Here is an 11,705-nt window from a genome sequence, read left to right as displayed (position 1 = left end):
TATTCTGGAAGGGACAAGTCAAGAGGACTACTGCTAGACCAGTAAAAAGATTTGCTGCAGTGGGCTTGAATCTCCTTAAAGAGAGCGAGATATCCGTGCCTCAGCCTAGAAGTGAATTCATTTTTTTCATTTTATTTTTCAATTGTAATTTATAATCTTGTAAAATCAACAACACACACAAAGGCATGGCCTCGTAGGTCGTGAACGTTTAGATTATTATTATTATTATTATTATTATTATTATTATTATTATTATTATTATTATTATTATTATTTGTATAATTTGGTCTAGAATGAGTTTTGAATTGAGTTAATTACTATTTTTTTCAAGAATATAAAAATTTATAATTTTCTTGTATTGTTACATATGAATGTATTGAATATTCCTTTTATATTATCAAGATTTTATTTCAATATTTCAAATTATAGTTAATTTGATTCTTTAGCAAAAGTCTTTTTTAAATAGACTTGAACCTTGTTCCATGATCTAATCAATTTGATCAAGTACTCGCCATTTATTTTTATTATTTAAATTTTTAACAACACAAAAAAAATTATTATTAGATTCTTTGACAACATGAAAGAATAAGAAGTTATACCCTCCCTTTCTATCTAAATAATGAAAAGGGAGAGGTTTTTGGTGTCCCCTTAACAAACAATACTATTATATGTATTATAAAGTTATAATTAATGAATTGGTGTAGACAAAGTTTGTCCATGTTAGGTAGGCAAAGAAAAATTAGAGAATATTTGAAGACAAGTATAAGAATTAGCATACTTTGACAAGATTTTATTTGTAATATGAAGGTTATAAAAGATGTTATTCTAATTTATTTACTTTCCTACCGTTACAGAAAGGCTACAATTAATATTTGGAAAAGGTCATTATTATTTCTTAAATAGTTGTAATATTAGGAATGTAACAAATTTCCGTATCACATTTTTAATTAAATGACAGTAGTTAAATAATGGAAAGGTATTTAATAATTATCACAGACTAAGAAATGTAATATCATTGATTATGTATCTATCAGTTTTATCTTATCTTCCAACTTTTTCAACACTGTAATTATATGTTGGATTATCACAATATTCCCTTGCGTTACTTTGATATAGAGGGAAATCCAAGAGCAGGTTATGTCAATGTCATCAATGTGATGGAATGCAGCTTAATGGGAATGAAGACCCATTTGAACTAATTGTGGATGCTTCCACCAAGTCTAATAGAAGAATTACAAAAATACATAATTTTGCCACTATCGTGTAAATTGACCAGGGTTACAAAACATATTATTACCTACAAAGCTCTTCTCTTACTATGGTGTTTGGGCTAAAATAATGTACCTCCCTCCATTTATTTTTATTTGTCTATTATACTAGAAATAAAATATTCAGCTCCTCCGCAACACCGCTAAGCTGTGTATTCTGACGTTTTCACGAAAGTGAGTTATAAGGATATGGAGATAGCCATAATATGCTGTCCTATCGACAATCAACTATCATACAATAAGTAATCTTTTACATCTATCCAACCTGTTGAATATTCCATTTCAATATTTGAAGTCAAAGTTTGCAACTTGGTGATTGCTGAAATTTGTGAAAATTTTCAAAGTTGATATACATATAAGCTTGAATGATATATAGGAGAAGGATTGTGAGTTTTATAATAATTCCGCCAATCATATTGTTGATGAAGATAGCAAGAATATGTTGGTCCATCCATGTGAAGGGGAAGGTCTTGTGTGTATCATTGATCATTTGTAAACCTTGCCTATTTGTATCCCATCCTCTAGCACATAGCGCGGTGACAATTTAATACATGATAGGGGACGGCTCAAACACATTAATTTTCCTAACAATAATTTTAAAAGAATGATCATACTTTAAGAAATGATACGACGTAAATTATAATCGATCAAACTCGTTTTATTTTTAATGGCTAAGCTGGTAAAGATAGAAAAACAAACTTTTATTAGTGGAGTATGAAACAATAGAAAATATCGGTGCTACAATTATCTTTTATGAAAGAGAAGTGAAAACTCATGATAAGGATTTTTCTCAATTACTTCAAATTATTTTGTTTACAAACAAGTTAAAATGCCATAGTTGTGTTACTGCAATAAACTATCAACTTAAATTTTCAATTATATTATCAATAAACTTCATTCGACAACCATATGTCATGCTTAAATTACCTAATTATAGAGAAAATATAGATAATTTAACAATTATTAATTTATTTTCTTTTTACTAAGAATGTTCTATATATCGCGATAGAACATTCTCAAAAGGTGTGACCAAGTGGTTAATGAAGTGGTTAAGAGATTTTGTTTCAAGTTAAAATCTTTCATTCTTTGAAATGTATGATTACTTGTTCACTATTACTTGTTGTGCATGTATTTTTACAATATAAAATAGGTGTATTACTTTTAAGTATACAAAAAGGGGGCACGCACAATTGTTTAAGCAGAATTTGTGTTCTTCCTGCTCTTGCCAGTACTACTATTACTGCTATTAACTCTACGATTCCCTTGATTGTTGTTACCTGCTCCACATACAATTGTGAATTCGAAACAATATGCATTTCCAAAGCATGAATACAATCCTCCGTCTGTGTTCCTCCGTGTTCTTCCTCGTTGTTCATGTTCCTCCAATCCTTTAGCATACGCTTCCTCTGCTGTCAGCTCCTCTAATATTGAGCTCTCCCCATCTTCATTTTCTCTATTCAATGCATTTGATGGAACCTGTTGTGGCAACATTGGATGCAATTTCTTTGATGTCTCTGCTGCCACAATGGAAGCTGAAGGACCAATGTCAGAGCACAGTTCTGATCCATTTATGATTGAGCCTGCTTGGTTAGGAAATTCTCCGTTGTTAACCTCTGAATAACCTAGGCTATGTGATTGCCACATTTGAATTTTGTCATTTATTTGCAATTTCTCATCATTTTGATTGTTGTCGTTGTTGTTGATCATTTGATCTTGAGCATTAATATCATTGATCTTCCTGTCTAAAATGTCTCTATGATCCAATGATAAAGGCGTAATTTCATTGAATAGAGGCATACTCCGTTTTGATCTGTCAATAAGAGCTACACCCATATTGAGTATTCCTTGTGGATTACCAGAAGGACGACGGATTTGAAGAGCTACAAATTTTTTGTTGTGATTGCTGGTGTTGTTATCAAAAGTATTGATGAGATTATTGAGAATAACTTTAACAGTTCCTACAAGAATATCACGAAACCATGAAACGGTGTAAATTTCAACATGAACAGCTGAGGATTCAGATTTAAGAAATTCATTGTCTACACGAAACGAGAACTTATCATTCCAATTGGGATTGTTGTGGCCTTGATTGTCAACACGGGTGGTGCGTTTACGATTGGGATTTACCCAAGTTAGGGCATAGGTACGAAGGGATTTGCATACGGGAGATAGATCTTGGGCAGAAATGAGAGTGATTTCGAGAATATAATTGTTGTTAGGGGAAGCAGAAAGGAGATGCGGGAAATGAGGTTGAGATGATAAGGAGGAATCTGCCGTTATCGTGGACGAAGGAGTTGGTGTTTGGTCCATAATTTCTTCTACGATGCTGCCATCATCCGTAACGGAGACGATCAGCTTGTAGTAGAAATTTGTATCTACATCAAGTTTGGATCGGAGAATGAGAATGAACAATGATTTTTTTTATTTTAATGGTAATGAGAAGTTGGAGGAATTTCTTGTGGTTTTAATTTTCATTGTATCTATTCATTTTTATTTATACAACAATGTACTACAAATACATATCAATTATTACTAAAAATAAAATATTGTACCTCCCTCCATTTATTTTTATTTGTCTATTATACTAAAAATAAAATATTCATTTTTGCTTTAACAAATAAAAATATAATCCTCACTTAGCTTCTAATTTATTATTATTATTAACTATAATTATTTCTTAATATATATTTTCCAAAACTGTGAAAATTATTATTTATAATAGTAAGGATTAATCCAAAGTTAGCAAGATGTTAGCCATGTGTTTGCGATGTATCACCTTAAAAGTAGTTGTAAAATTTTTATTTATTAATATGAAGATTTGAATAATTTAATTCAAAATTTTAAAACATTTATGTTAAAAAGTAGAATTCTTTTTCTTTTCTTTTTTTGATTCAAAATGCATATATATTAAAGGTTGGTCTGCAAAATGGGGAGAATATTATCTCCCATAATAGAATAGATAGTACAAATTTGGCCTAAATTTTGGCCATTCAAGTAGTTGTTATCAAAAGAAATCTTGCTACTACAAGTAGTTCCCACTATGTCCACCCACACATGTTTCCTTGCGCACATTGGTGGAAATGATAGTAGCAACTCCAAGTTCAATTCACTTGATTTAGCCCCTTCCTTGCTCAAGTTGTCCGTCACTTTGTTCTGCTCCCGGAAGATGTGAGTCACCTGTGTTATCTGCAGCTTCCCCATCAATGACCTGCACTCGAATAAGGTGTTAGTTTATAGGGATTGCCTTGGTGTAAGGATCTTAATACCTCAGTGAAGTTGATATTAACTTCAAGAGGTTGGAGCTTCCTAGAATAGGCTATAGCTAGGCCCTTGTGGAGAGCTAGTAGCTCAGCTAGGATGGGATTGTTGTGGGCCACTTTCTGAGTGAAGACAATGATCCAGTTGCCTATATGATTTCGGATTACTCCTCCCAGCCCTCCCGTATTAGTGGAGTTGATGGTGGCACCATCAATATTAAGCATGTAATGCCCAGATATAGGGGGATTCCACTTAACCTGGATGGAAGTGGTTTCGTGAACCAGGAGGTTCTCCTACTTAATGATTAGCTGGTATTCTATGGCTTGGTTAATGATTTTTAGGGAGGAGATCTTTTCCTGCTTCTTGTTGAAGACATTGTCATTTCTTTGGATCCAAATGTGCCAGAAGCAGAAGGGCAGAAGGGTTTCCCAAGAGATAATCTTATTAAAAGGTTTGCCCTTGTAATTTTTCCACATGGTCTCCCAAGTGTCGCAGGTGATATTTGTGGTATCAGGGCCCCAATGGAAGGAGGAGTTTAGGTTCATGTCTTCCCAAAATCCAGTCACATTGAAGAAGATATGGTTCATATCTTTAGTCATGTGATTACAAAAAGAGCAGATGGGATCGATGGGAATACCAATTTTATGGAGAAGCTGCTAGTGGGAAGTCTGCCATAGTGGAAAAGCCAGAGAAAGTTCCTAATCTTATTAGGAATAGTGATATCCCAAATCTACTTATAGTTCTTATGGTTGTTGGTAGGCTTTCTCTTGGTGGAGTTGTGGATAAGGGTATAGGCAGACTTAGTGGTGAAGTTTCCCCTAAAGGTGAGGTTCCAGCCTAGACTGTCCTTCTCTTGCCACTCAGGATGTAAATGGATGGACTTAATGTTTCTTATCAGGCTGTCGGGAATATTAAAGGAGAAGTTGGACAAGTCCCATTGACCATCTCTCCAAGCATTACAGACTAAGAGGGTTTCATCCCCTTTCCTAAGGGGTCCCTGAAGAGTTTCTCTAATGGATTCGTGGTTGGAAATCCACATATCCATGAGGAGGTTGATATTTTTACCATTGGTGATAAACCATCTATGCCCTCCTAGGCTCTCTTTCCAGTCACTAAGGATACAACTCCATATTCTAGATATAAGGCACTTTCTCTAGTTCATGTTGTTTCTAAAGTGCTTAACAAGCAGGACATTACTCCAAAGATTGTTGGGACTGTGGTAAAGTCTCCAAGCTAAGTTGGCATGGGCAGTTCTATTCTTGGTCTCTCTTTTTTGGACATCAAGGGCCCCATTTTCTTTGGTGTCAGCAATGGTGTCCCAATTGATCAGGTAAAGCTTCTTTTTCTCACTGTTAGAGCCCCAAATAAAGTCTCTCTGAATTTTGTCAATGATTTTGTAGACTTTTGTAGGGATTCTAATGAATTGCATGACATGGTTAGAAATGCTACCAAGAGAGGCTTTAGCAAGAATGGTCCTACTAGTCATGTTCAGAAAGTTGGTTTTCCAGCCATTAAACTTGTTGTTCATATTATCAATGATGAATTGGAAATCACTGTTGATGGGTTTCCTGTGGAAGATGGGGAAGCCAAGGTATTTTTCCAAAACTGTTGCTAGGCTTTAATTTAAGAGTAGTGGAGCAAGAGTTTGCAAGGCTAATGTTGTAGTTTGAGAAGAAGATGACTTTGGATTTACTGGTGTTTATGCTTTGGCCGGACCTGTCATAAAAGTATTTGAGAGTGCTGAGAATGGAAGAGGAGTTAGCCTGATCAGCTTTTGCAAAGAGAGTGAGGTCATCAAGAAAGAAGAGATGAGATAGTTTAGGGCCCCTTTGAGAGATTTTGATAGGGGTTTAGAGTTTGTTAGAGACTTTCTCATCAATGTCTCTAGAAAGTCTTTCTATGCATAAGACCTTCGTCTGATGCCCCTAGAAGGCTTGAAGGGGTCAATTTTCTCCCAGTTGACTAAGACACTAATAAAGCTGCCACAGACACAGGACATAATAAGCTTAGTTAGACCAGGGGGAAATAAAAAAGGATGAGAGTGTTCCTGATGAAAGACCACTCAATCTTGTCAAAAGTTTTCTTCAGGTCAATCTTAAGGATCATGTTGGCAGATTTTCCCTTCATTCTTTTGAAGTGGGAGATGTACTCTTGGACTATGATGGCATTATCAGAGGCTCTTCTGTTAGAGAGAAAGTTGGTTTGACAAGGCCCAATGATGTACCTGAGGATGGGCTTAATTCTATTAATGATGATTGTGGTCACTAACTTATACACAGTGTTGTAGAGTCCAATGGGCCTGTAATTCTTGAGGGTGGTGGGATTAGGGCACTTAGGGATGAGGACCAAGAGGGTATGCTTCACTACTTCAAGCATAGAGTAACTGGTAAAGACTCTCTTGCAGAAATCTATGGTTTTATTACCCACTAAATCCCAATACTTCTGATAGAAGAGGGGTGGAGACCATCGGGGCCAGGGTCTTTCATAGAGTTAAAGAACTTAATGGCCTTGAGGATCTTGGAGTCTCTTATGGGGTGATCTAGACCAATATTGTCATCACTGGAGATAGCAGGATTGGAGATGGTGGTCTTACTCTGGGCAAGCTTAGAGTGGTCAAGGCTAGTGGAAAAAAAAGAGTGAAAGTAAGACTGGACAAGGGAAGAAATACTTTTTTATTACAGAAAACATTGTCCCTATTATCCCCGATGCTACAGATCCTGTTTCTCTTCCTCCTATTGACTGTAGAGGCGTGAAAAAATATGGTGTTAGCATCATCCTGGCTAACCCAGTTGATACGGGACCTAATTTTACAGAAGTCCTCTTCACATCTCAAAATTGTCATAGTTAGACAGGAGCTCATTTTCAAAGATATGGAGGTAAGTACTATGGAAGTAATTAGGGGAGTTTTGAATGCCTTAGATTCTAGAAAGGATTCTCCTCATCTTTGAGAAGATGTTGCCAAAGGCATTCTTGTTCCAGTCAGTGTCCATGTCTTGAAAGGTATCAATGGCCTTGGGGAGGGTGTCAGTATTGTCAAAACTTAGGTGGAAAAGATTCTTGAAAGAGGTTTGGCCACACTACATGGGTTCAAAACGAAAGGGTATTTTTAGCTTGTTAGACATTAGAGGGCTGAGATTGACCTTCATAGGATAGAGGTCAGATTTTGTTCTAGGGATGTGGGTAACAGTGGAGTGGAGGAATCTGATGACCCAATGTTATTAGCTAAACACCTATCGAGTCTCTCCAAGATAAGATTTTGTCTGTTTTTATATCTTTTATTGATCCAAGTGTATTTACAACCCTTGAACCCAAGATCAATCATACTACAAGAATCAACGCAATTTTTAAAAAAACCAACCCTGAGATTATTTAACTGGTTTTCGTTTCTTTTCTCACTAGCTTTAAGGATTTCATTGAAGTCACCCCTTAAAAACCAACCTCCCTTTATGGTTTTTGCCATCTCAGTGAGTTCTTCCCATATTCTAATTCTATTTTCAAAAATATTGCTAGCATAAATGGCAGTAAGTAAACAAGAATTAGGGTTAGGAATTACCTGAACAATGGCGTTGATACTCTGGGTAGTGATGGAGATATCCTCAAGCAACAGGATTTCTTTTTTTCCACATGACAATCATTCCTCCAGAAAGACATTCAGCCGGAGACTAGATATACGCATCTAGTGCAAGACCTCAGTAAGCCTTTTGTGGTTAGCCATCTTGGTTTCCAATAGGGTGACCATGGCCGGTTTAGGGTTTTTGACCATATTTTCACAGTGCCTCTTAAAGTTTGCACTATTTGCACCCTTAACATTCCAAATTATGAAGTTCATTGGTGTTGCTGGGGGTGATGAGTGCATTATGGGCTTCTTCCCCTTTTCCATCTTGGGAGGCCTTTGGAGATCTATCAGCGGTTTCATGGAGAAGCGGCCTGGCAGTTTTCCCTTTCGCTCCTTAATTTTAGAAAGAATAAAGTCAGGTCCTTTGGTCCGAATACCACAAACGCTTCCCTTGAGAGATCCTTTAGTTCCTTGCTTATGGACTTTTCCAATACCATGGCGTGAATTCGTTATTCTCTGAAGGAGGCTAGAAGTCGTTTCATCTCCTCCTTGCATCTCTTTACTATTTCGGCATCTGCCTCCGATTGGGCCAAGGGAACAAAGTTCAAATTCATTAGTTTCTTCGATGGTGGACTGAGGGGAAAGAATGGAGTGCTTTGGAAGATTTGTGACATGAAGAGATTGAGCTCCGACATTGTCAGTGGAGCGGGGGAGTTCATGAGTTGAGCGTGTAATAGGGTTTGAGACCATACTAGATGACCCATATTATCGATAGCTTGGTTCAATCCTTCCTTCATAACGTGTTCTAGGAAAGTAAGGTTCTAGACTAGAAAGGGTATTAATGTCTCTCCAATCTTCATTGCAGGGTCAAGGATTTCCTCTAGAGAGCTAGCTCTAACCATGATTTCGGTACATTCTTTGGAGGTTGGGTCTTTGTTACCAAGATCAGAGGGTTTTTTTCTATCACTTTGGGCGAGTGATTCGGGAGAAGTGCCCTGAGTTTTAGGTGGAGGATTAGAAAGGGGCTTGGGGTATCTTGGTCTCTCTCCATTACTTGTAGAGGGAGGGAAGGAGAAGTAAATTGAAGAGAATTCCTCAGTCACTTCATTGGCATCGAAGCGATGATTACTTTTTTCAAAGTAGGATTTCAGCAGAGCTTTAGAAGAGATAGTATCCATGAGAGTTGAAAGATTGTGATTTGTTTTAGTGAGAGAAGGTATAGACTCCTTGGGTCCATCTCCATTAATAGTGGAATTAATGGGAGGAGATGGATGAACATGGTGGTCTTGAAGAGGGGAGACGCCAGATCTGTATGGGATTTGGTGCAAGGGAGTAAAGGTGGTAGTTGGGAATTTGGGGGAATGGGCCCCAGGCCTTTTGACTTTTTGTTTCGATTTTTTGGTGCTTTCCTCAGTTATTACTTTTGTTCCTTTAGTATTAGGAATATTCAGAGCAATAGTGTGAAGTGCAGAAGGGGGAGGGGGGGTTGACGTGTCAGGTGTGAATTGTTAGAATTTTTTTGTAAGGGAGACTTACCTGGTCTGGCTAGTGTTCTTACCTGAGTGGTCCCTTGTTGTGCAGGTTGTTTTCCTTCTGATTGGTCCTTGGGTCTGGAATTTGATTTTTTTTTTCTTCTGGGGAAGGAAACAACTTGCATTCTTCTTCTTCTTGAGGCTGGTTGGATGTAGAAGGTTCTTGGGTCCTGTTAGGTTGGGTGGTATGTGTCGGATAATGCATTAGAGTATGCCCCAGCTTCCCGCAGCATGTACATAAGATTCCCTCCCCCTCATAGATGACCTTCTGAGTGTGGCTTCCAATTTGGACGGAGTTTTTGACAGAAAAATCTGGAGGAACTTGGATACAGATTCGAGCATACCTGCCTCTCAAAGTTGAGGAGGTACATGTGTCTATTATCAGAAGCTTCCCTAGTTTTTTACCAATTCTTTCTAGGATATTTTTATCATAGAATTCCATTGGTAGTTGAGGAAGCCGTGCCTAGATCACAGTGTGAGATGTTGTGGTGGCTTCAAGCACGAAATTTGGTTCCCATTTTTTGAATGAGAGGAAGCTTCCAGCAACAAACTACGACCCTTGGTGCAGGACTTTATTCATATTTTTTTCCTGGGTAAATTTGGCAATGTAGAAGTCCCACCCCAGATCAATTAGTGTTAGGGGTTTAGTGGGTTTTCACATTTCAAAAAAGTTTGTTTCTGAGGTATGCATGGGCCACTTTCCTCCCAAATAGTTTTACTATTAGGGAGTTTCTCCAAGGAGTGTACATTCTTGCTTTCTCTTGATGTCGGATCGTCGTCCAGGTTTTGTTCTTCGAGCATATATGAAAGGTTTAGTTCCTTTCCTCTGTTTAGGAGGACTTCTTTAAAGGTATTAGGATTGCATCTGTCTTAATCCATATCCATAGAGGAATCCGGGGGCTCAGGGGGGTCAGGTGATTTGGAGGTGTGGGAAGAAATGTGCATGTGTTGGGTCATTGGAGTTCTCTAGGCCTGTTTAGTTTCTAGGGAGATAATTGTCCAAAAAGATCACCAAAACATATATGTTATTCAAATGTCTTCAAAATTCTTTTTCTTTCATTCTTACATAGATCTGGTACCTTTTTTATAATCTTTATTATTGTCTAAGCAAATATTAAATCATATACTTCAGTACAAATTTTTTTGGGGTCTCAAATTAAGTTTTGGGGCCTAAAGCAAAATAAAACTTAACTAGCATCATCCTTGAGTCACCTCTTCTTTTGCTCACACATACGTATAACCATTTTATACATCTGATTATTATTTTAAACATAACATATCATTGTTGTAAAGCATGTTATTGTTTACCTATGAATTAGTGATTCATAATAACAATTGAATTTGTATTTAAAGTCATTCAAGAACATGTATATTGTAATTACCATATATTATATTCTTATGCTAAATAACTTGCTTATTAGAATACTTGAAAAAATGGATAAAGATAACATATCAGGAAACACCAAGTTATAAAGATCAAAGTGAATCTTATTGAATTGGCTCTAGTAGAATTGTCAGACAATGTCACTGGGAAAGAAAGTACTTGAGTGCTTGCATTACAACTGAGTGAAGTAGTATAACAGGTGTGATGAAAGTTAAATGGATTACAAGTGAGGAGAAGGATACATTTATAGGCGATACATGTATCTTTGATACCAGATACATTCTGAAATACAGATATATAGAGAGGCGAGCGATTGAGTCAGTATATCCCGGATACATGCAAATCACACTAGATACATGTATCTGTTCTGAAATACAGATATATAGAGAGAGGCGAGCGATTGAGTCAGTTTATCCTGGATACATGCAAATCACACTAGATACATGTATCTGTTCTGAAATACAAATATATAGGGAGAAAGGCGAGCGAGAGAATTAGTATATCCAGATGCATGTGAATCACACTTGGATACAGTGTATCTGAATTAAATTATGCATAATTTTACCCGCATATATCCTAGATATATGTATTTGAGAGTGCCAAATATATATATATGACAAAGTAAAAGTAGTATGAACAATAATTTCAAAAATTAATATGAAGACGAATAATTAGATCCTAAACTAGTGGGATTTGTATTGTTTGCT

The 11,705-nt window shown here is 36.6% G+C and overlaps 1 protein-coding gene across 1 annotated transcript; it reads right to left on the bottom strand.

The window, feature by feature from the left end:
- Positions 1-2,462: 2,462 nt before the first annotated feature.
- LOC129893171 (uncharacterized) lies at positions 2,463-3,634 on the bottom strand. The gene has a single exon (XM_055968663.1). It carries the CDS (start codon positions 3,576-3,578, stop codon positions 2,463-2,465), a length of 1,116 nt encoding a protein of 371 aa, XP_055824638.1. The 5' UTR covers positions 3,579-3,634.
- Between the last annotated feature and the right edge of the window lie 8,071 nt (positions 3,635-11,705).

Source organism: Solanum dulcamara, chromosome 6, assembly GCF_947179165.1.
Source record: "Solanum dulcamara chromosome 6, daSolDulc1.2, whole genome shotgun sequence".
Taxonomy (NCBI): Eukaryota; Viridiplantae; Streptophyta; class Magnoliopsida; order Solanales; family Solanaceae; genus Solanum; species Solanum dulcamara.
The sequence above is the reverse complement of the archived record's forward strand: the minus strand, read 5'-3'. Positions and strand labels throughout refer to the sequence as shown.

What these genes read in the sequence shown, in the direction of transcription:
- LOC129893171 (XM_055968663.1), bottom strand. Translation starts at nt 3,578, where the DNA reads ATGGACCAAACACCAACTCCTTCGTCCACGATAACGGCAGATTCCTCC.